The sequence below is a fragment of the Triturus cristatus genome, chromosome 3_1, assembly GCF_964204655.1.
Source record: "Triturus cristatus chromosome 3_1, aTriCri1.1, whole genome shotgun sequence".
NCBI lineage: Eukaryota > Metazoa > Chordata > Amphibia > Caudata > Salamandridae > Triturus > Triturus cristatus.
Genome location: NC_140583.1, coordinates 811,026,375 through 811,051,845, shown reverse-complemented (window position 1 = coordinate 811,051,845; position 25,471 = coordinate 811,026,375). Strand labels below are relative to the sequence as shown.

The 25,471-nt window shown below is 42.1% G+C and overlaps 1 protein-coding gene across 1 annotated transcript in view; it reads right to left on the bottom strand.

Moving 5' to 3' along the window:
* Positions 1-25,471, bottom strand: part of LOC146861089 (aryl hydrocarbon receptor-like) — an 867,902-nt gene that overhangs the window by 383,733 nt on the left and 458,698 nt on the right. The window contains exon 3 of the mRNA XM_085645144.1: positions 17,343-17,458. Coding sequence (XP_085501270.1) covers positions 17,343-17,458 — 116 coding nt within the window. The remainder of the gene's footprint in view (positions 1-17,342; positions 17,459-25,471) is intronic.

Here is a 25,471-nt window from a genome sequence, read left to right as displayed (position 1 = left end):
GGTGACCACGGGAGACAAGAGTCTTTATCGAAGAAAGCACAGGTCCTGCAGGATTATTGAGGTTGCTGGCTGCGGCCAACGCCGGTTTCTTGAAACAGGGTCGCTGGAGGAGGAGACATGCCGGTAGGGCTGGGGCCAAGTCAGTCATCGTCTTCTTCTCCACTGCTGCATGCCTCTCCGGTCCTTCTACTTCTTAGGTCGTCGAATCTGAGGAACAAAGTTCAGGGGAGCTCTTAAGTACTAAATTTAAGGGCGTTACTGAGGTCGGGGGGCAGTAGCCAATGGCTACTGTGCCCTAGGGTGACTACACCCTTTGGGTGCCCCTTCCTTTGGGGAGAGAGGCATATCCCTTCCAAGTAGAGAATTTCTAAGAGAGGGTTTCACCTCAGCTCCTGATGACCCTAGGGGTGCGCCATGCTGAGGTGGACACTCCTACTCTGCTTACTAATTTTCCTGCCTGTCCTGCCATCACAAGCAGGCCTGGACAGGGGGATGGGCATCTCCACTTGTTGGAGCTGCCCAAATGAGCACATCACAAGGTGAGAGCCTTTGAGGCTCACTGCCAAGTTTTGCTGTTCCTGCCAGGGGTAAGTGTGAACCACCTCCACCCAGAGCAGGCTTTGTTCCTGACCTCTGAGGCTCTCACCTCATGAGGTCAGAAACATGTCTGGTGATGGCGGGCTGGCAGGGACCAGTTAGCCAATACACTAGAAGTTGGTCATTTTTCAGAGGGTATCTCTAAGATGCCCTCTGAGTTCATTTCATAATACATCCTACACTGGCATCATTGTGGGTTTACTATGCTTAGAAGTTTGGTACCAAACGTCCAAGTTTTTAGTAAAGCCATCGTGGAGCTGTGGAGTTCGTAATGACAAACTCCCAGCCTATGTACTCAAAATGACTTCACTAGACTTACAATGTCTTTGAATGGCACAGACACTGTAGGGGCGTATTGCTCATTCAGTTATGCCTTCACCGGTTGTATGGTGCACCCTGCCTTAGGGCTGTAAGGCCTGCTAGAGTGGTGACTTACCCATGCCACAGGCAGTGTTGGTGGGCATGGCACCTGTGTTCCATGTCGACTCTTCAGTTTGGTCTGCACCAAAACACGCAGTGTGGGTGGGTGTTAAGGTGAGGGGGCTCTGAGGGTGGCATAGTACATGTGGCAGCCTCAGAGGCCCTCTTTGGTCATAAGGCCCTTGGTACCAGGGGTACCTTTTACAAGGGACTTACATGTGGCCCAGAGTTGTGCCAATTGTGGAAACAAAAGAAGGTACAAGTGGTTCCTTGGGTGAAGTCAAAGGAAATTACTTTTTTGACTCAAGAAACATTTATAGACACAATGATTATTAGAATCAATTATTCTTGATATTTGCTCCAAAACACAACCCCAGAAGATGTACAATGAATGAATATTCAATTTAATTAATATCACATTTGTTTTTCCACAGAAACAAATTAGAACAGGCTGTAAAACAAACAATGGCATCACAAAAAGGAAATTAATAAGTGATTACAATGACAAAAAGCAACATTCCAGATTCAAACAAAAAAGGGGACAATAACAGATTTCTCCATCCTTCCCTAGGTTCCAAATATAACTTGCAGTGTACGTTTAGTGTATATTTATAGTGGACCTGGACATGAGTCTGTTATACATCGACGTTTCGACCGTGTAGGCTGTGTGTGCGTAGATACATCCAGTAGGGTCTTCCTCAGGACAAAAAAACAAGTTGACTATTACCCAGGTTCCGAGGGACACGGGGTTACCCCATTGTTGTTAATGTTGTTAATGGCAATTGTGGAAACAAAGGTACAGTTTTGGGAAAGAACACAGGTGCTGGGGACTGGCTAGCAGCGTCCCAGCACACACTCAATCAAGTTGGCATCAGGTATCTGACAAAACGTTAGCAGGTTAACCATACAATAAGGGGTACTTTCCTACACGATTGCAAAAGAGAAAGAAAACTTTGTGGTGATAGAAACCTCCGTGTTTTTAACCATGGTGTGACATGGAAGCATACACAAACAGCATTTGGGTGGTATAAGGAGTTAAATAAACAGGGAAAGGATTCCTGTTTACATATATATAAAAAGTATCGCCACAGTCTGTGGCATACATCGGGTTTACACCCAAAAATATGTTATAAAGGAGGTCATAAAAGCAAGTGAGCACCTTATTATTTTTAGATAAGCTGTAATGACCTGCGATTGTCTCTCCCTTTACAACCACAGTGTGACTACAGGATGGCACCAGGTGCCAGACAAGCATAATACCTAATTACCCATAATCAGGGTAAGAAATATGTTGATGTTCCCCAGTTTTAATGTATAAACAATGTTTTCCCCTTGTTTTTAAAAAAACACAACACTCACATGTTCTTTCTCAAGATTTCTGGGAGGTGTGCATCAAATATTGGGAAAGGAATGTATTTACACATCACCAAGGTTGTTTAGAAATGAAATATGACCAGAATAATCAAAGAGTCATACAGTCTAGAGTAGAATGGAAAAGAAAGACGAACTTCACGTGTTATCCAGAAGTTCACTATATATTTCGGGTCACTAGAGGAGTGTCTCTAATAATATAGCTCCCTTTTCTGCCATCAGGTAGAATCCACAGATGTACCATAACCTCATGTGAGAGCCATGGGCCTCTTACACTTACAAAGAATGAATATGTAGACATTTCAAGCAGGGATACAAACTCAGCCATGAAGAAGGCCCCAGATCCTTTTTGGACTCATTGTGAGGGCCGAAACATGTTGGCATTCGGTTGAATCAAGGTTAACTGAGTAGTAACTCTCAAACTATAACCTTGCTACACCCAGTATCCTATAATTAAAGACATTCTTTGGGATATACTGAGAGGTATTTTTAACTCATTATATACTACTTTTCTCTGGATCCCTGCTTTATCCAGTTTCATGTTATCTAAGAACTCCCAGACACCATCTTCTGGTTGAGTCTGCCCTGGTGGTAACATCCTACCAGGGTGTGGATAGGCACGAATAATGTAGAATATCACGATAAGTGAGTGAGGCGTCTACTCCCAAATCTTTGGATACCCCAGGAAGACTGGTGAACTTCAATCGGTACTTTTGTTCTTCTACCTTCTCTTTTCTGTTTACTTCATGGCCCAGTTGCCCTTTTGTGAATAATTATTGCGTTTGGGTGAACGCAACTGGACTAAAGAATTCCACCAGAAAGGCCGTCTTGATGGTGAGAAGCCTAAGAAGGTAAATATGAAGTGGTTCAAAGGGAGCACAAATTAGAAAGGTAAGAACCACGTTGAGGTCCCTTGAGGCATAACAAAGGGAGCTGGAGGAAATAATTGTTGCACACCTTTAAGGAACCTATTTACAAGAGAGGATTTGAAGAGGGAAGGCTGATTTGGAAGGCGAGATGACACATAAATAACCCGTCAACATGTCCAATGCAGAGCCCTGCTGGGCCCTGGTATGGATAAACAAAAGGACTTGGGAATGGGGTGCAGATCAAAAGTCAACCTACTTTGGCTGTACACCATGCCAAATGCTTTCCCCAAAGGCCAGCATATACCGTCTTGATGGAGGGACGCCGATCTGCCAACAAAACATTACAGACTTAGGGTGGAAGGTCGAAAGTGGTCAACTGTTGCCTTTCATTCTCCAGGTGTGGGTGGAGAACCTTCCCTTGCTGCTGCGACAGAAGATCTTCCCAAAGGGGCTGCCTTATCGGAGGACTGATGGCCAAACTCTTCAAGCCCAGTCTGGAGCCACAAGAATGACCTGGGCCCATTCGTTCCTGATCTTCTCGAGAACACTGGGCACGAGAGTAAAGGCTTACAGGAGGCTGGAGCTCCACTCAAAATGAAAAGTGTCGCAGAGAGAGAGCCTCCTTAGAAACTCCAGAGCGCACAAGTGCTGACATTTTGCGTTCCCAGTGTTGGTGAACATGTCTAACCAAGACCCTCCCCACTGCTGAAAGAGACATTCCACCACCTCTGTAAGCAATGCCATTTGTGATCTGCTAGGCATCTTTGGCTGAATCTGTCTGCCCTGGCATTCAGCGATCATGCCAGGTGTTGATCCACCAGGGAAATACCCTGACGTTCCAGTCATTTCCTCGGATGTTGGGCCTCTTTACAAAGGGTCCATGACCCCGCCCTGCCCTGTTTGTTGCAGTACCACATGGCGGTGGGTTGTCTGTGAACACCTGCACTTGCCTTCACATGATGGAGGGTAGTAAGGCATTCAATGGCAGTCGGATCGCTCAGAACTCCAACAGGTTGATGTGGAGTCAGGATTCCACCAGAGACCAGATGTCTCTGATCTCCACCTCTCCCATGTGGCCACCCCAGTCCAGGAGTGATGCATCTGTCACAAGCAGGATGCAGGAGGTCATGTGGCCCAGCAGCCTCAGAGTCAGTGTCACAGAAATCGAGGAAAGAGCATAGCCTGAATATTCTGGACTCGCCGTTCAGGACGATAAGCACAAAACTGCACTGTGTCGAGAACAGCTCAGATGAAAGGGAGCATCTAAGAAGGGGTCAGGTTTGACTTCGGTACGTATATAGTGAACCCCAGGGAGTGCAGGAGGTCCTCCATAGTCTGGAGGTGGGAGACAGCTACCTTGGGCGAGCCTACCTTCAAGAGTCAGTCGTTGAGATAGGGGAAGACTGGCACCTCTGATCTCTGCAGATGAGCTGCAACCACCACCATCTCCTTGGTGAACACTTGAGGGCCACAGGTAAGGCCAAAGGGGAGCATGGAGAACTGGAAGGGCTTGTTGCATACCCTGATCTATAGGTAACGCCTGTGGGTAGGCAGGATGAGGATGTGGAAGTATGCATCCCGCAAGTCCAACACTACTATCCAGTCTTCCGCATCCAGGGCAGACAGGACTTGAGCGAGCATCAGCATTTTGAATTTCTCCTTTTTCAGGAAGAAATTGAGAGTGCACAGATCTAGGATAGGACGAAGCCCTACATCCTTCTGGGCACCAGAAATTAGAGGGAATATCAACCATGACCTACTTATGATGCCAGCACACTCTGTATGGCTCCCTTGGCCAAAAAAGCCACCACTTCCTGCTAGAGTAAGGAGATGTTGTCCTCGGTCAGCCTAGGAGGCAGCTGGGAGGACGAGACCGCCCATGTAGGAGCATAGGAAAGTAGTATGCTTCTTTGAAGATTCTTAACAGCGGAAGAGATCTAATTAAAAAATACCCAAAGTTCTCTTCGTGCATTAAAAACGAAGGGTCCGATTTGGCGATACATTGCAGGGGACATATAAAGGTTCAGACATGTCAATTTTCACATGCCGCTGGCTGTTTCAAGCACATTTATGAGTGTTTTTTGGTTGGTTTGTGTTACCCATGTTCTGATGAGGCCCGAACTAGTGGGCCAAAACGTATCGACCAGAAGAAGAGGAGGAGTCCAATTAATTAAAATATGTATATAGGAATGTGACACACAATACATGGACTGAGTAGAGGAGGAGTTTCCCTCTGATTCTTTGTGTGTAAAGGATTACCTCTCCTTGGATTGCTTATATATATGTATTTTATTGCAACTGGGTCAAAATGGATGTTTATGGAAAGGTCTAGGAGTTTTTTGTTAGATTATTGAGTTTTGTATGTACAATCTTTTTGTGTCATAAATATATATATATTTATATTAAAAAAAATAGATTAAAAAGAGACGTGAAAGAATTGAGGAAGCCTCCGTGAGTGGTTAAATTGTTTGTGAATGACACTTGGAGACTAGGCTCCCACGTAGGGGAAGAATATATTTTTTCCCCTTGGCGAAATAATTGCTGTTTATCAATCCCCAGACATCACTCTCTTGTTGTGTTTGTCTACTTCTGATGCCAGCACACTCTGTATGGATCCCTTGGCCAAGAAAGCCACCACTTCCTGGCAGAGTAAGGAGATGTTGTCCTCCGTCAGCCTGTCACAATTGGAAGGCATGGGTGGAGGGGTAGTCACAAAGGGGAGGGAGTAGCCCCTAGCACAATCTGGAGAACCCAGCAGTTGGATGGGATAAACTTTCAGTGGTATAGGTGATGGCATATCCTGCCACCCATTGGATTCCCAAGGCAGTCAGGGGGCACACTATAGAGTCTTGGAAGCTGCGGCTGCCGAGGGCAGGGGGAGAAGATTTATGGACTGGCCGACCTATGGCTACCTGACCCTTGAGGTCTGTGGATACCGCATATTCAGCCATGCAGGAGCTCGGAAGCTTGTGTGCTGTGGTGGCTGGGTGAGTAGAGAAAGGGCTGGAAGCCCCTTCTGTGGACACAAAAGGAGCAAAAGATGAGCCGGGGTTGGTGAGTAGCCATGGAAAAGCCCAAGGACCTGGCCGCAGCTCTGCTGTCCTTGAAATGCTCTACTGCTCAGTCTGCCTTGTCTCCGAAGTGATGGGAGCCATCACAGGGCATGTCTATAAGTGAGGCCTGGACCTCCCAAGAAATGCCAGTGGTTCTCAACCAGGCGTGGTGTCGATTGGTCACCGACGATGAAACCGCTTTGCCTAGTGAGTCTGACGTGTCCACTCCACAGCAAATGGTGAACTTAACTGTGTCTCTCCCATCAGCAATAACTTAAGAAAGTATGGCTCAGGCCTTCTCCGAGACCATAGGCAGAACCTGTACAACTGAGTTTCAAAGTGAATGGGAGTATCGGCCCAAAAGGCACGCAGTGTTCACCGACCGCAGTGCCAGGATGCGAGAAGAAAACACCTTCTTTCCCAAGGTATCCTTCCTCTCGGATTCCCTGTCCATTGGAGTGTGAGGGAATGCACCAGGATTTACTTTGGAGGTGGAGGCTTGAACCATCAAGCTCTCTGGACTGGGGTACTGAGTGAGGACGTTAGGGTTCCCTGAGGAAGGGCGATGGCTGCAGGCAATTTCCTATTCACAGGAGCCCCTGTATAGGGCTGGGACCAGGCCCTGATTAGAACGTCCGTTAGGGCTTCATTAAATGGTAGTAATGGTTCTGTAGGGGTGACTCCCGGTTGACACACCTCCGTCAAGACGTTTGTCTTGACTGCCACTGAGGGCAGCGTAAAGTCCAGGACCTCAGCCACCCTTTGCACCACCATTGTGAAAGAGACACTCAGTATCTGGAAAGATGTCCAGTCAACTGGTGTGCTCACACCAGGTGTCCTCTGTGACATCTAGAGTCTGATATTTATTAGGGTCCAGTGCCCCCCACAGTTCACGCTAACATATCCTCACAGAACGAAACGCAATTAAAAGGCGCAATAGGGGGTACACCAACGACTTGATCAGGAGTACTTACGAACTCTATTACTTATGGTATTTCTAAGGCCCTCCTTGAAGAAAGACCAAAATACCAGGATCTTCCTTCATACCAAGAACCCCTATCCACGTCTGTTCCCCCTAAAGGAACAGTACCATATCAGGAAAGCACAGCGTTGCCTTCATAACAGATTAAATAAGCTGTAATCCTTGGTCCACAGGTCATAACAGTCTTGATGAGACCCTCACATTACAAGCAGGGTTGAAACATTGCTCACACCAACTAAAGGCAAGTTTTAAGACGGAATCACCAGAGAACAGTCTGGTCGCTCCTTTTCTATTGTAAAGTGATCAATCAGACGTACATACCAATAACCTGTTTTTTAAATACAAAGTCACACTATTGTCATAGTTTTTTTACATGTTTGGTTATGGTTACTTTACTTGGGGCTCTTTATCACTTATTTCTTAACACTACTCAATGAAACAAGAACACCAATATATTTTGCATTATAACGAAAATAAATGACTCAGTTTGGTTGAACTAAGATGTATTACAACAATATAAGTTGTTCTTTAATTTATTACAGATGTGTTCTGTTTTATTATTAATTTTTCCTTCTTTCATCAAATCTAAACAGAATTATTCAGTGACAATAAGAAACTGCTGTCAGAAATAAATTCCATATGAACACTTGTTATAAGTTTACACTTAACACCCATTTTGGATGGCTATATGGGTTGCTCTTGTTTTTCAGAAATAGTGGTTAAATTCAAGCTTGAAAAGATATTATTCCCACTGTGTTAGCCGAATTCTGAAATTCATTTCTTACATAATATGGAACACAATATCTCAGATGACTGCAGACATGCAGTCACTCAAAAACTACTTTAACATGGCCTCACGCTAGAAGGTAGGAAGTTACCTTCGTGGTAGAGGCATATGAGGCATTTAGAACAGAGGTGTTTTACTCCTGGGTTAAATTCCATGCTGCACATGATGCTACACAGGTACTTCATGAATTTGAAATAGGTGAAATACCAGAGGAATACACTCCTTATCAGGAGATAGAAATGTTTCTAACCTACCAAGAACATGCTAATAGGTTTAAAACCGCATTCCCCCATAGTATACAAGACGTCAGACTGGGCCCACTCAGCAATGAGGGAGCAAAATGGTCTGAACTTATGGTCCTTGTCAAAGACAGGAATCTAAATGCACTTTAAATGTTAAACTGGTCATTGCACTTTGCACACTAAGTTCTTTTCCATTGATAGATTGGTGACGTTTTTTATTGTATTTTGAAGTTTCCATTAACTACTGTTTTTATGTCAAGGTTCTGTTTTTAAAAATGTTTTGCTGTGTAATTTTGAGGTGATCTTTTAAAGATATTTTTATATCTAAATAAAGTATACCTACTGCATCTAACATGGCCAGTCCTAGCCGGTTACACACCACATCCTAGTGTTGATCGTTTGACCGCAGGCCAGCTGCAGGGATCATATAATAATCTAGTAATAATATACAAAAGTCTTACACAATTTGCAATGCAAACATTAACACTCGCTCCTGCACCACAATAGGCTACAACAGCATTAGCCCTCAAACACTGAATGCAGTAATGGGAAAAGTTCCCACCAAAAGGAAAGAAATTTTGTTTTGGATTGCACAAAAACACAAACCAGCTTGAGGCAGTGCTTCCCCATACAGGCCCGCAGGAAAACACAGGATACTAACAATTTGCTTGCCAATGGAGATGGCTCCACTGGTAGAGGATTGTGCCACTTGGGGTACAGATCACTGCAGTATAAACCAGAACACATGGTACCCCTTTGTTGGCAGTTCTACCCGAGTCATTAAAACATGTACAGAACAAGCACAGGGAAGCACCTGCCCTGGACTTAGGGATGAAACTGATGGGCTACTTTGCCGCTGTATCCGCCACAATGTTGGGTAACATTAAAGTGGACCATCAGCGTTAGCTGTACGTCAACACCTAAGGGATTTGACAACTGCCCAGCAGGAGCATGGACTACCTAAAATTATCGAAGATACCAATGCTGCGCTGGGTAGAGTTAATTTGGGAGCCACACCAGGAAAACCACAATTGAAGAGTAATTCTGAAAAAGATAACTCTGAGCAAGCACCAGACTCTTCGAAGAAGAAGTGGGAAAATAAGAAAAAATAAAATCACAGGGTAGGTCTCCTACACCGGAATCTACCAAAAAACATTACGATTTACGTAACAGTGATAATGTTAAACCACCTGAAAGGTATCAGGATACTGATACATGTTCTTCACATTCCTTTCAAGATTCATTCGATAAACGATCAGAGAAAAGAGGACGAGCACAGATCAGAAGAGCACATGAAATCATGAAAGGACTCACAGCGCTCATATGAATACATAATTAAACAGGAAGGCAAGCCTAAAATTTCAAAACCTCAATTTAAAAAGAAGAAGGTAGCCAGACTAAAGGTCAGGCATGCCACGGATTTTGAGGTCTCTGCTTCGGAACATGGAATGAGCATTAACGATGCTGGACAGCGCGGCAGAAGTCGCAATAGTTTGCCAGAACCTGATGGATTGTCTGGTGGGACTAGCGCTGAGTTGAGTATATCACGGTGGAACCATAGGATACCAGGGTAAGCATTTCCACATAGTTTATACGAAGTCCAACTACATTTGGAAGGGAACGTGCCCAGATTTATAAATGCCCTCTTGTTGGGAGGAACTCACTGAAGGTTATGACATTTTACTGGCCGAAAAAGAGTGGCCACCTTACTTTGTAATGGAGGAGGAAACAGTGATTTTACCAGCCTTCTCCAACCTCGTTCCAGAATCAATTAAACACTCATACACCAGGGAGTAAGCTTTAGTGCTGGCTCTTGCATTATACCACAACCATGTGGGGTGGGATGATGGTTCACCTTATCATGATATACCATTGAGGACAACCCTGCAACCTCAAAGACAACACCCAATAAAAAATGAAGCAAAACAACAAGTTAGGGGAATCCTAAAACAACTTGAACATCAAGGTGTGATTGAAAGTTTTACCTCTTCAATGAATAATCCTCTGTTTCCAGTAATGAAACCAGATTAATCATATCATCTAGTATTAGATTACAGACATTTAAACACAGTTACTCGCACATTTGTAGAACAAAATGCACACAGTGCCAAACTAATTAATAAAATTGTGTGGAAAAAGTACAAAACAACACTAGATATCTCAAATTGATTTTTCTGCCAAACTATAGCACCTGGAAGCAGATATTAGACAGCCTTTACGGCGCTAGGTTCAAAAAACAATTTTGCCATTTACTGCAGGGGTATAAAAATAGAGTCACAGAACTACTTGAAAACTTTCATGAACAAGTGTTCCGAACGCTAAAACCCTACATCCAAGATGGATACACGGGCAAACTCCCTCACTGCAACAGATGTATACTACAGATTTGACGCTATATTACAAACACAAGTATTTCTCCAGTACGAGCAAAAATATCCTCTGCCTAGTGAAATTATGCCTCTAGATCACTATGACTATGTCATTTACACTGAGGGTTCTGCTAAGCTTGCTGTAGGGTCAAACACCAATATTCAGCTGCATGCACAGTCATAAAAGGCTGTATGCATGATAGAACATTCCACCCTGAAAAAACCTACAAGCAGCCACTAGGTGATAGCACAGCACAGCTGGCAGAACGTAAGGCTCTAGTACAGGCACTACAGAATACGGATGCTGGATTCCCCACACTTACAGTGTGTGATTCGTATTATTGTGTGTAGTTATATAAGGAGTATCTTCATTATTGGGCCAGAATGGATTCAGTGACTCGAAAGGCTGCACAGTGAAGCACAAGTTGCTTTGGGAACAGGTGGCGAAGCTGATAGAATGCTTGCCACAGGCTCATGGCATTCATACATTGAGTCATCAACATGTTGGTGTTCATGTTAAAGGGAATTCACTGGCTGATAAAGCCGCAAAGGCAGTAGTTTGCACTGCCGCGGTTGCTGCGATAACTCATTCAAGTTCGAGAATAGACAGAGACATCATTGTTGCTTTCAATGCTGCATGCAACGACACACACCTGCCGAAAGACTTTCCACTCAAGTAGACCTACAAACTAAATGCACAAAACACACCATATGCTCAGAATTCCAGGAGTGGGGGACAGGGCAATACCAAATACTGTTTTCAAACTGGGAGTAATTCTGGCTGCACATGAGAGTCTGGCTTCTGCACATGCAGTGGTGGCTGCTACAATTTCTCTTTTGTAGCAATGCTTTTGGTGGCCAGGTCTTTAAAAAGCAGGCCATGGACTTAGTCCTGAGATGTGACATCTGTCCGCAGATGAAGGGTTCCACTGTGGCACGTCCACTCCAGACACCTCTTTTGATTTCAAACAAGCCCGGTGTTTATTTGGACTGCTGCGGCCCCCTATCATCAGACGGGCTTACAAGTACATCTTGGTGGCAGTGGATTCCCACTCTCGATTCCTGTGATGGCCGTAGCGATCGGCTGACTCCCTAACTGTTATAAAGGATCTTCAAGTCTTTATTAGGACAAATACAGTAGTCACACTACATTCTGATTAGGCGTTTAGCTCTCGGGCTTACAAAGAGGCCATGGGAAGTTTGGGTGTGACCCTGCATTCCTCGTCTCCATACCATCCCGAGAGAAGTGCGGGTGTGGGGAGGAAAAACCAGGACTTAAAGCAGTCTTTATTAACAAGAGTTTTAGGCTCTGGTCGCAGTTGGGTCCATCACCTATATGGGGTCCAGAGGGCTGTGAACAATATGCCAAGAAAATCCCAGGGTGGTCGAACTCCTTATGAGATCCCTTTTGGGGTTAAGATGTGGGTCCCAGACCTCGATAATGCCAGCTCAGTGGTGGCAGAAACACTGTTTGGCATCAATGAATTTTTGGATTTTTACATTAATTTAATGTTTTCTGGGATGTACAAAGCAACGTCCAAGTAAAACGCACCACCACTGGAGAAGTGAAGGTTTTTTCTGGCATGAACCGGCTGGATACCAAAGATCAGGGATCTGGTCCGAGAAAAGATTGTGGACAAGAAAGAGTTTGGGCCATTTTACAGCCTGTCTCTATTGATCTGATCAAACCACATTATGTGGCCGATTCTTAACAGTAAGCCGCATGAACTCCTGTGTAGCTACCAATCTCCTCTTGCTGCCATACAGGAGGTTCAGAAGGAAGCTTTAATTACAAACGAAGCCTGCTCTCTTCAACAAGAGACAAAGATTAACAACAATGAAGTATGCCTTATACCTGTTTCAAAACCAACAACTTCTATGTAGGCCACAAGTACAGAAACACTGATTTCAATTTGGAATCCTGAGAAGAACAAGGTCTATGTTAATGTACCACAGATCAAGTCTTCATCTACTTCAAACCAGCCTGCTGAGCTGCCCAAGATAGACCAGACGGTGTCTGGATAATTCATAGACTTTGATGACTTCTCCTGCAATGCATCAGAGGTTCTACAGCCCCCACCACCCCTGCCTTTTGAACTAAAGGCGGCCATCTTCTTTCTTTGGCTGAAAAAAAACATCCTTTGTTTTTCCATGGTTACATCTGTGAAGTACAATTGCATTATTTTTCCTAATCCTTTGGATTGGTTTTGTGACTGTGTTCTTTCTTCTCCTGAATGGACACTTTGTGCCGGAACGCTCTGCAGTACACACAGTAAATTTGGTTCTGAAACCACACGCATCATCACACCGCTAGCAAAGAGACTTGTTCCTGGTGAACATTTCATCTCTTCCAGTTCCGGGTGGAATTGTATGGGACAGGATATCGTTTTGATTTGTATGGTCCCACTGAACTCTTGCCAATTTCGCATTTGTTTAAAATTTCTTTGAATGACATTAGCACCCCCAGTATTCTATCTGATGATTGGGACATTGCTACAGTAAATGAAATGTTAGACGATCTAGAACCTTCCACTGTGTTTTCTTCAGATGAGTTTTATGATGGTACAGCTCATTTTGATGACATGTTCAATTTTCAACAATACGGTCATCATTTTCTACACAAGACTAGTACACCTTGTGAAGTATTTAACTTTACACAATGTGAACATTGCACAACATCACCAAAGGTTAGTTCAAAAGCATTTGCACAGACATTTGACTATTTTTCTGGTTATGACACATCTGACCCAGCCTCCTCCTTTTACAGGTTTTCACCTTCACCTGCAAAGAAACATGTCAACTAACACTACGCTGATATGAACTGCTTCTTTCCTTTCCCAACTCTCTGTACAAGGATTCGACTTTTGGAGGTGTACAGTAGATGTAAAATCTATCTGGGGGACTAAAGATTGGCAGGGTTAGGGAACTTAGGCTTTATTTAGAGCATGTTTAATACCACAACAGATGATTTTCCTGAACAAAACTGTGCAACAGACAACATGTCTTGGCTTAGCCATGATAAAAGATTTGAACACACCAAGGGTTCCCACCCTTACACGATTTGACCACATATGACGAAAACACTATTGATACTATGCTGCGTAAGAGTAGACATAACTCATCCCAATTGGAAGGGATGGTTAGTTTGGCCACTAGACAATAACAAATGTCAGAATAGATTCCTAGGAACATTAAGGGATATGCGCAAAGAGACATGTGGTATGTGCAAAGAGAACATTCGGGGTGGAAACAACTTACAGTGTTGGGAAGTTGTGCCTTGAACAGCTAAAAACCTCGACACTGTCACAGATGCAACAGCACTTGTCCCTTCTCTCTGATGACCTGGACGTACAAGACTTTTTAATGGGTCCTCAGAAACCATGTCAAAAGCACTTCCTTTACACTTTCTATAATGAGATATGAAAAATATCTCAACAAGAAGCAGCTGAAAGGCTGTGTGAGATTGACAGGGCCAACTTAGAAGAAGCTCTTGCAGTAGTGGACAATGGTATGACTACCTCATCTTCATTCTAGAATTTATTCTTTGGGTACCATTGTCTCATCTACAATAGATGTGCTTCAGCAAGACTTATCTACATTACAACATGGGCAGTCCTAACTTAGGTCAATTCTATTGTTAAGCTGAACACCACAGACATTACGTTTTGGCCATGTGCTGTGGCAACATATTAATATCACTGATCTGTTCTCATCATACTGCCTTTCAGAACAGCAGATAGCTATGCCACAGAAAGATGCAAAATACACAATGTTACACATTGAAAGGCTTGAGAAATTACCTTTTAACATTGCTGAGTTAGAATCTTTGGATTGGATAATCAATGGATACATTACAGTGTCAATCTTGACTTTCCCCTTTCAGTACTGTCTACAACACCATTAGGTGGGCCGATGTGAAGCGTTAGGTGAAGGGTTCATACATGAACAAAGGGAACTTCCTTTCACATTCTGGTGCCAGAATAAGGATACTGAAATCATTCTCAGCGGTTCAGACTGCAAGAATACTTTAAGTGGGTCCCTAGTATGCCAGGATGTTTTGTTGAACAGGGCATATAATGCATCTGCGTCGAAACTGCTATTTGAAAGGGTCTCCGTTGGCCATGATACGCCCAACTTTCACATTACTCTCAAATGGGAGTTGTCTGATGTTAAACAGTGAAGGTTGTTTTGGGATGTTAGGGGTCGCCTATGTGGTGACTGTATCTTCCATTATAACATGTTGCACATAAGTTCTGTTTCCGCCTGCCCGTGTAGTTAGGGAGGATATGCTGTGGCCTTCAATTAATCTTACTAACGTGCTGGAGATGTGTGTTATGTGGTGTAGATTGGAGTGGGGTTGGGTTGATTAGGTTAGATTGCATGGAGTGGGGTATATTGGAGTGGGGCAGACTGGAGTAGAGTGGAGTAGATTGGGGAAGAGTAGAGTTGAGTGGTGTAGATTGTAGTGGAGGGGGTACATTGGATCGTAGTGGAGCGGATTGTGGTAGACTGGAGTGGAGTGGGGTTGGTTGATGTGGGGTGGACAGACTGGAGTGGGGATATTGGAGTGGGATAGATTTGAGTGGAGTGGGCTAGATTGGGTGGAGTGGGGTAGTTTGAAGTGGAGTAGACTGGGGCAAATTGTATCGACGTGCTTGGGGTGGGGTAGATTGGAGTTGGTTGGTTGGTGTGGTGTAGAGTGTCTTAGAGTAGAATCAAGTGGCCTGGCATAGAGTGGAAGCGCATAGAGTGGAGTGGCGTATAGGGGAGTGGAATGGCGTAGTGTGGAGTGCGCATGGTGTGGTAGCGCACTGGCATTACAGACAACACATTTTCAATTGTAATGACCATTACATTTGCACCGATATAGTTTTATCGCACACAAACGAAAATGTGTGCAAATGTAATCACCTAGCATATTGATGCTTTTGGTTGTATTCAAATATTTGTTTCCACCACCCTTCAGAATTACAAAACAAATGTGCTTCATATGTACTAAATCTGTTTTATATTCTGAAACATCAGCATAGTTCTTTTTTGTTGTTGTGTGCTAGAAAAAAACATTATACACCCTCTCCTCTTACATGGATACTCAGCCCGATTGTCAAATAAATTCTCTCCCTTTGAAGTCAGAGAAAGAAAAGTAAACACCAAGCTCCCTCGGAAGAGAGAGCTTGACATTTGACCTCTGTCTTTGAATGCACAGCAGATGTGACAACATCAGAACATGATTTAAAGACCTGTTTACAGAAAGCAAGCCTGTTGAAGTATGCAGTAAACAAGATTTGGGCAACGGCGAGGGACAAACTCAAGCTGGACAGCCTAAAGAAAATAAATCCAGCAAATAGAAAGCCAGAAAATGTGGGTTACAAACCACAAAGCCAAGGGTAAACAACGGATGGAATTTATTCCTAGGCCAGATTTCTGAATGTCCCCAAGATGTCTTTAGCAAACCACACGGCTGCACTGTCTGGTAGTCTGCGACCTAAAAATTGCACTTTTTTTAATAACTGCTGTAAATAGGAGTGCTGATGTGCGTTTAGATTGGGCAGTACTTGAAGCTATGTGTCACTTAAAACAGAACTCTAAAACAAACTTACTAAATATACCATATTCAAGTCGTATGTGAAATTGGAGGACCCCACAGATGTAAATTACCCCAAGTCTTCTTGATATGTATGCTCCCGTTATTTACCCGTAATCTACAAGTTTGAGATATAATTCTAGTGAAAGAAGAATAAGAAATATAACCATGTTAACATATGTTCATAGGATCGCAGGAGCCTGTTTCACATACTACATGTGGTCAAGAGAATGAGCCCACATAAAAAGTTACGTATTATCAGGTAGTTGGTCCTATACAATGCTGATGACCTGGATTCTGTTAAAATATGTCATCAGCATGTGTGCAGCGCATTTTTACCATATAGTTGGCACTGTAGCACTTTTGGAATTTTGGCATCCTTGTGACCACAGTCAAGCTGTGTCAAGAGTCAGAACCATTATATTCGGTTAATCAAGATTAGTGTGTTCAACGTAGTGTTTAATAATGGTTTACAATTCCTAATGGGAAAAATAAAGTTTGCCCAATCCAGTTAGGGATCTTTTGCAGCATATGTATAATAATGCGACAGGCGACTGATAAGATAGAAGACTTGGGTGCAGTGTTTGAGGCAGGGACTAAACTAAAATCACCAGCAGACTCGGAACAGTGGCTGGGATGGAACTAGCCAAAGATTATTTAGGAGACCCTTGCCAACGATCAAAGAGACGACTTGAGCTCAATAAGTGGAAATGTATGATTTATGGGTCAAACTGCATGGTGCTGCTACTTTTGTTAGAAGATGGGAAACAACGGGTCTATACACTCCATCAAGATTTAAGAGCCAGTGCAACGATTACTGACTGGAAATTAACATAACATACAATGACTGTCATTACTTATTTGCTCAGGTAAATTATCAAGTGCGAAGTCATATTCTCATGTATATTGTAGATAATGGATATGGCTCATGCAAAAATCCAATAAAACAAATTAAAATCTTTCACATGGACACCACCCTATGAAAGGAGTCAAATCGACTCAGAGTCTAAATACACTCTTAAAGTCTTGAGAACAGAGCAGATCCTAGAGAAAGCCTAGGGCACAAACCTGTAGGAGAAGCTCTCCCTCCGGCATGATTCCATCAGCCAGTCCCCAAGCCTTCTGGTTGCCATGGCGGCAGATATCCTCAGCATCCACCTTGGAGCTGCTGGTCTTCAGGGCAACTGCAACGAGACATAAAAAACATAAAAGAACTTTAGGACTGGAATAACATTTTTAATATTGCTGCTGTGCATGTCATATTATTTTACCGACAGTGACTTATTCACAGTGCATCTGGAGACCCAGGGTGAATTGCAGAAACAACTACACTGTGTCCTAGCCATATCCAAGACAGACTCCATTATAGCCATTTCCAGGGATCCCTGCCAATGTCTGTCATTTCAAGCAGAATATTCTATTCTATAGAATGTAAAAACATAACGTGCGCCAATTCACAAAGGCACTCATGAGTAAGTGAAGTAATCATGCTGTGGTATTATTTTCCTTGCTATTAATACCTTTGTGAATTGGCTCCAAAACATATAAAATGGTAATAAAATGGCAATATTCAGGGAATGTTTATATACAATTAGTACAAATAGAAAGGACTGTGCACTCTTTACAACACTTTACTAAAAGTAGATTGCACACTCCGCAGCTAATTCACAAAGGAATTTGATCATACATATCTTTTTTTTTTAATCGGCCCCACAGTGCTTTCTTATAGGTATAGAGTGTTCAAGGACTGATCCCACTTCCTACACAATTGGCCCTGGTTCTTTCACTACATTGTGGATATTTGCTCATTCTCCTCTCAGTACTCTGAAATCTTTACTATCCTCACAGAATATTCAGCATTTGCTCATTCGACTCGCAGTGGATCTAGTGAAATTAAGGATTTATAAACTGTGATTTTGGCACAGAGTTTAGAGCGGGCTCTTGTCAGGCAATGAAAACCATTTTGAATTACAACTACGATCTGCTATGTATAATTTTTTCTTGCCCTGGGTCCTGGATTGCCCCCTCTAACTTTTTGATGTAGGTCTTCAGCTCATGATGGGCACATCTCCTTTATTCAAAAGTAGAGGGACTATTTGAATGTCAGTTCACCGCTGTTTATGAGGTCAGAGCACAGCACACATGAACATCACCTCTGCTGATGTTTCCTCTTCTGACGTTGACCGTTGCCTTCGTCACAGCTTTTCAATCTATGCTCTAACATCAAGCATGGGGATTTGAAATCTGGCACACTCGGGCTCTATTCAGAATTTTCTAGAAATGTACAGCTTTTCAATAGAACCCCATATTTTAATCTTTGACAGGGTCAGCCAATAAGAAAGGATGGTGGCATCTTTCTTCAGTTCCTTCCTTCAGGAAACAGAGGCTTCCCTCATGGAACCTGAGAAGCACACCAGTATATATATATATTTTGTAATGTTGGTGCGTGTGTTTGTGTATGTATGTATGTATGAATGTTTGTGTATTTGTGCATGTGTGGCTGTTGGGAATGGGTGGGTTTGTGTGTATGTGCTGTGTGTATGTGTGTGAGTGCCTGCCCCACACCTGCTGCACATTACGATCCACGGTTGCTCTTACGTGAAGTTGAAAAGCTCAGGGTCCCTCTTGAACTGAGAAGCAGAAACAGGTTTCCACAAAAAAAGTGGTGATATTTGACATGTTGGGGATAATGCAGGCTCGCAAAAACGATTGGTCCTGGAATGGTCACTGCAGCTCCTTCACCCTCATGATGTACAGATGTTTTCGGCTTGAGTCTGGCCAGCTGGACTATGTTGGTCCCGAGGCTCTTAAGCAACTCACTTCAATATGGCTTCCACATGGGTTTCAGTGCTCTAGCCTTGCTTCTGGATTATCCTAGTAAAAGGACCTTTTCCTCTTTTCATCAGGCAGTACTACATCCTCTTACTTCCAGGTCAAAGGAGCAGGGCTCTCTCTCAGATCTCAGACTGCCCCCAGAATTCAGGGAGAGTAACCTGATGCAGGTTCCTGTCATTGGTCAACTCGCCCCAGCGCAGGTACAGCAGAGTCTCATCTTATATTCTGGTTACCATAAGGGGGCAACAACATATCCTTCTTTGGGGGCACAGTCAGGAAGGTAGGGTCAGCTAAAGCTCAAGCTACTTTGAAAATGTTAATGGTCCTTTTATATAGAAAGAATGCATTGTAAGGCATTCTTCCGTTTTCCTGGGCTTTGGCAGAAAATTGGGCTTTGCAGGTATGTGTTAATTTGAATGTTGTAACAGTGGTAACAGTGGTTGACAGTGTACTATCTTGTAAAATGGATCACCTATGAAAGCCGACTACCAGGCTGGATCCATATCTTTTATTAAGATCGTGGGAGATGCAAGCTACTTTTAATCTTGCTAAATCAACAATGCCAAGTATGCTTGTATTGTATTCAATAGTTATAATGACATTGTGTGTGTGTGTATATATATATATAAATATTCCAAAAACTGCTCCTAGCTCTTCATGGATTTTCTCCTCGAACAAAGCAGACGCGGACCATCAAGTACGTGCTCAAAGTGCTAATTTAATGTCAGCCATTACGCGTTTCAGTCCTGGACGGACCTTGTTCACAAGACAACGCTGCAATGCGATACCAGACCATTTAAAATGCTGCATGCTGACACGTGACTGGTGATGAGGCATAGACATAAAAGAAAACAACGAATGCATGCTCAAATGGCTAATAGTACACAATGGAGTTAATAATCATACTGTCAGGAATCAAATGTGATAAACAATAAGGTTAAAACATTAGTTAAAAAATATTGCTGTTTTAAGCCCATAAATATATTTCATACATTTTGAAAGTATAAAATATATAAATATTTTTATAAATTTTTATTTATAAATGTAAAAGGCATTTTAATAAATCACATTGTATTATTCCTCTAACAGTCCTTAGAAATAATTCCATCTCTAGGACCTTGTGGTCTATATTAGCATAAATGCATCCAAGTGTTTCTTTGCCTATACATTGGTGTGTTTTTCTTTCCAATCTATGAATCTGAAAGTGTTTAGTGCTTCCTTAATTTAAGAATGTTGCGTGTCTAATCACCACCTCCTTTAAGGTGTCTAAAGTGTGAAAGCTTCAGTGCTAACGAATAAACTGCATGAGTGTTGATTAAAAAAACATAATGTTTAATGTAAGCTGGCAGCCTCGTTTATCTGCTTGATCCTAAAATAGTTAATTCTATGTGTTTTCATTTATTGTTTTATCTGTCAAGAAGAGAGATGCTTCAATTTTAAATAAAATGTGAACTTGATAAAATAAAAGTCAAGTACAAAGATTTTTGTCTATTTCTTTCTATAAAGTTAATGTGAGCAAAGGGAAAGAGCTGGGAGAACCTCGGTGGGTGGGTTCTAGATAGTAAAGTTATAAACATGTGTATAAATCCTTCGTGTTGTTCAGTCCCCCTGGTGACTTACTATCCATGTTAAGAATGTATCGTGTCTCCAATTTTCTAAGTTGACTATCTCTGTCACCTCCTCCTTTGGTGTTAATTATGGCATCAATGACATAATAGTTGAAGTCTTTCAGATTATTTTCGTGAACTTCACGAAAATGTCTGGCGACAGGATAAGTAGGGTCACAGTTATTGATCACCCTGATGTGCTGCAAAATTCTCTTGTTCACTGGTAATTTAGTGCTGCCCACATATTTTAGTTTACATGCACATTCCAACACACAAATTGCATATTCTGTTTTGCAATAGAGTGGCTTATTGATTTTGACTTCCTTATTGCAAAACGCTGTAACATATGATTTCTTGTTTACGCCATATGTGCATGCTTTGCATACCCGACATTTGGTGAAGCCATTTGATTGAACTAACCAGTTAGTAGTGTTGGAAGATTTTGGGCTACTGGAGACCAGGCTCTTGTGCATGAAAGGAGCTCTTTTGTAAGTTATATTAGGTTTAGGTGACAGCTCCATTCCAATGACAGGATCATTTCTGACAATTGGCCAATTGCTCTGTATAATTCTTTTTGATGGTTCTTTCCTGAGAACTGTAGGTGATAATCAGTCTCAGTTCATTAGGATTTTGTTCAATATTTTCAATCATAATTTTACTTTTTTGGGGAATAAGTAATTGCTCTCTGACCAATTTTTGTGTTTTGTTAATTGCACCTTGTATGGTTTTGCTTGAGTACCCTCTAGCTAAAAACATTTTCTTACTTTCTTGTTGGGGCTTCATGAGATCAGTGGGGTTGCTACAGATTCTTTTCAAGCGTAGCATTTCCCCATAGGGAATGCTCTGAATTAGGTGTCTTGGATGGATACTTGAAAAATGAGGTACTGAGTTTCCGGCAGTTTCTTTTCTAAAAACCCTTGTTTCTAATTTATTCCTATTTGGGTACAATTCTACATCTAAAAAATTTATTTTAGAATTACTGATGTTAATGGTGAAACTGAGGTTAACGCTTTATTAATTTGACACAAAACTCATAGCTTCCTCTTGAGTACCCTCCCACACCATGAACAAATCATCAATGTATCCGTAATTCAATTTGACATGATTATCCATATCTTGTTTGTGTGTGTCCATGTGAACCAGCTCCTCCCACCAGCCCATAAACAAACAGGCATAACTGGGGGAGAAGCTGGCTCCCATTGCGACACATCGCATTTGTTGATAATATGTTTTGTCAAACAAAAATATGTTGTTGTGTAAACAAAAAATGATCATGTTCAATAGCATGGTATTATGTTGGGGTACAGTCTTGTTTTTACCAAGGAAATACTCTATGGCACGCAATCCATCTTTGTGATTGATACACGTATAAAGGTAGACAACATCCAAAGTTAAAAAAAAACAGTTGCTATTCCAAGTAAAATCTATCAATTTAGAGATAAAGTCACTGGTGTCCCTTATATTCGAGGGTAGTCCTTGGATCCACTCCTGTAAAAAAAAAATCAATGTATTTGGAAGCATTCTCTAGGAAGCTTAAATGTGCCGATACTATAGGCCTTCCTGGAGGCTTCCAAGCATTTTTGTGTATTTTTGTAATAAAATAAATATTACGGATAGTTGGATAATCTTTTTTAATGAACTGGTTATCATCCATTGATAAAAGTCCCGCACTTTTCCAAGCAACCAATTTTCCATAAAAGTCATTTGTTGTCTTCCTTAATGGTGCAGTATTGCTGATTCTGTAACAGGCTCTATCATTTAGCTGGGACATGGCTTTATCCATGTAATCTTTACGTGCCCACAATACTGCATTCCCTCCTTTATCAGAGTTTCTGATAATGACATTTTTATCTTTTTGCAATTTGTTGATAAGTGCATAGTGTTGTTTGTTTTTGTTGTTTCATTTTTTCTTGATGTTTAAAGTTTTGTGATTTAATTTCTTAATTTCATTAATCACATTGTCACTGAAAATATCAAGGTCATCTCTCGTAGATATAGGGGTAAACTTGGCTTTCTTTTTAAATGGAGTACTCCTCTTGCCGTGGATCCGGAGTTAGTGTAGGCGATAGTTCCTAACTGGTAGTACATTGATTTTCCTGTTCAAGCTCTCTCAGGGTCTCCAAGAGAGACTGCTCCGCTGTTGGGATAGGTTCTGTAAAATCCTGTGTGTCTGCGTCATTCAACATGCTATGATTTGTTTTCAATTTTGATTTCTGCGAAATATTAAATTTTTTTAGTTTTAATTTACGTATGAATTTGTAAATATCCATCCTGGTATTAGCATAATCAAAATTTGATTCTGGACAATAAGATAGTCCAAGAGCCAGGATTTGTTTTTCTGCATTATTGAGGACAACTTCTGACAGATTAATTACAGTTCTTTCAATTTCTTCCTTATGATCTATCTGCGGTTCCACCAGCCCCTCCCGTGTTTTTTGCTGTTGTCGTATGCGGCTGGCCTGTCTTCTAACTTTTCGCCTCTGCCTCCTTCGGTAGTTTCTCCTCTGCCTATTGGTTTCTTTTGAGTTCTTGGTCGGAGTATTCCTCTTCGTTCCTCTGCTAAAAAATTCATTTTCTCTGCAGGGGATGGTGCCTCTCGCACTCCGCCCAAGGTTGTCCTGATACTTTCTCCTTCTGCCTCACTCTCCTGGGCCGAACTTAAATCCGAATTGGAGGTATTTGATGGCACTTGTTTGTTGGTCAAAGTACCGATTTGTTGCGTGTTGGCAGCTGCATATTTGGTGGACTTTATTGCGTTGTATTTCCTCGAGAAGGTGAATACGCGCCCGGTTTCGTAATCCACACGGTCCCGGTGGAACTTGTAAGCTTTGCCCTCTTTCAACTTATCTTCCTCTTTGCGCAATCTAGTCATCATTTCTTGCCTTCATTTTGTTATTTCCTCCATTTGGCCCATGGAGGCAATCTCGTCATTTAATTTGTCAATGCGAAATTGTAGCGCTGCACTGTCTATCTCAGCATATTTGACTAAGATCTCCGTGAGTTTCTAGAGGGGTCCAGGTTACATTGTGCCCATTCTTTCATCATTTCGGGATTGGGCTGCTCATAACTTGGTGCAGTTAATACATTAAAATATAAATATATATATTTATATACACACTGAGACTTTATAGTTAGGTTCAGATTTTACTCACGCAAAACCAAAGACATTTAGCAGTTATAGTTATGTCAAGTAACTATAACTCCTGACCTAAGGTAGCTAAAACTCACCCCTCCACCATGCACAGTTTTCTCATCAAAATTTCACAGCAAATATGTTGCAGTGATATTATGAATGATGTCATAAAAGATGTGTGGGGCAATTAGCAGTGTATGTCGAGGGTGTGAGTTATGTTGTTGTAATACTTTATTCGATAGCAAGGTATCATAAAAGTAAATACAAATACATCATAAATCGAATTAAATTCACTAACTACAATTTCATCATAATTTGATGTAATTTGCTAAAAACAGTATACAATACACATTAAAAAGGAACATTTAAAATAAGTTTTCCTAAAATTCATGATTATAAATAAAAAGGACAACAAGCCCGTTGATAAAAAGATGCTAATTCATAAAACGGCACAGTTACACATTTTGACAGTCTAGCTGGTACTCAATTGAACAAGCTTAGTTCGTATTTGCCACGCTTTCCCCAGAAATTTAGCAACCCCACAAATTACCATCAAGGATATAGTATCCGTTGTCAGGATGCGAAGGGCCTCTGAACACCGCCTTGTTCCCAATTTTCTACAAACTGGGCTTAACCATCTTTTCCTGGCCCCCCTGTATGCCCTACAGGCAAACAGGAAATGGCCCAGTGATTCAGTTGGATTAGAGCACCCCGGACAACCTACTTGGTGGTGCTTGAAATTTTTCCAGCTACTAGTAAAAACATTCAGGGGTAGTATGCCATACCTCATTTTAAGAAACAAAAATCTATCTCTTGGTGTAGAGATAAAATCAAGGAACGATTCCAGCTTCGGTACTGGCTTATGGGTCAAAAATTGATCAGTTAGTGTACCCCACTTGGGGTTTCCCAGGTCCCTTGCTTCTATCCTCGCCCAGTACAATTTTATGATGGTGTCTTTCGGCGGGGGCTGCTGTGATAGCCATTCTTCTTTTAACCCCAGGTTAATTACCAGGTCCCTTAAGTTTTTCAGCCAAGGAATCACCCCAGAGCCATTTAGATCAATAAGTTCATCAAGGACTGCAGCATAGTTGCTAAGCTCTGGCGTCCTTCTAAGGCGAACCCAGAAAAGTAAGGGCCGAAGGCCGAGAATGTCTTTAATTGAGCGTCGTCCCAGGTCATGAAGTAATGGTTTAATGGGGGTGGAGACTGGGAGACCCACTAGCTCTCTCATAAATTTGTGCTCCGCTGTAACTAAGTCAGTGACTCTTTCAAATCCCCACAGTTCAGAGCAATAAGTTGCAGCGGATAATGCCTTACCCTCATAGACTGCTAAAACAGGGCTAATGGGTTTACTAGAGGTCAAGCGATGGTCTCTAGCAATTGCTCCTGTCACTCTCTTAAAGTTTAGCAACATCTTAGCGATGTGTGAATCCCACTTCATTTTACGGTTTATCCTGACCCCTAGGTAATCAAATGCATCAACTTCTTCCAATAAAGTGCCATTTAGTGCAATATTGATTTTCTTAGATTTTTTGTTTCTAGACAGAACCAACAATTTGGTTTTGGTAGTGTTGACTGTAAGACCACGATCTTCACAAAAGGCACTAAACCTATCAAGAAGT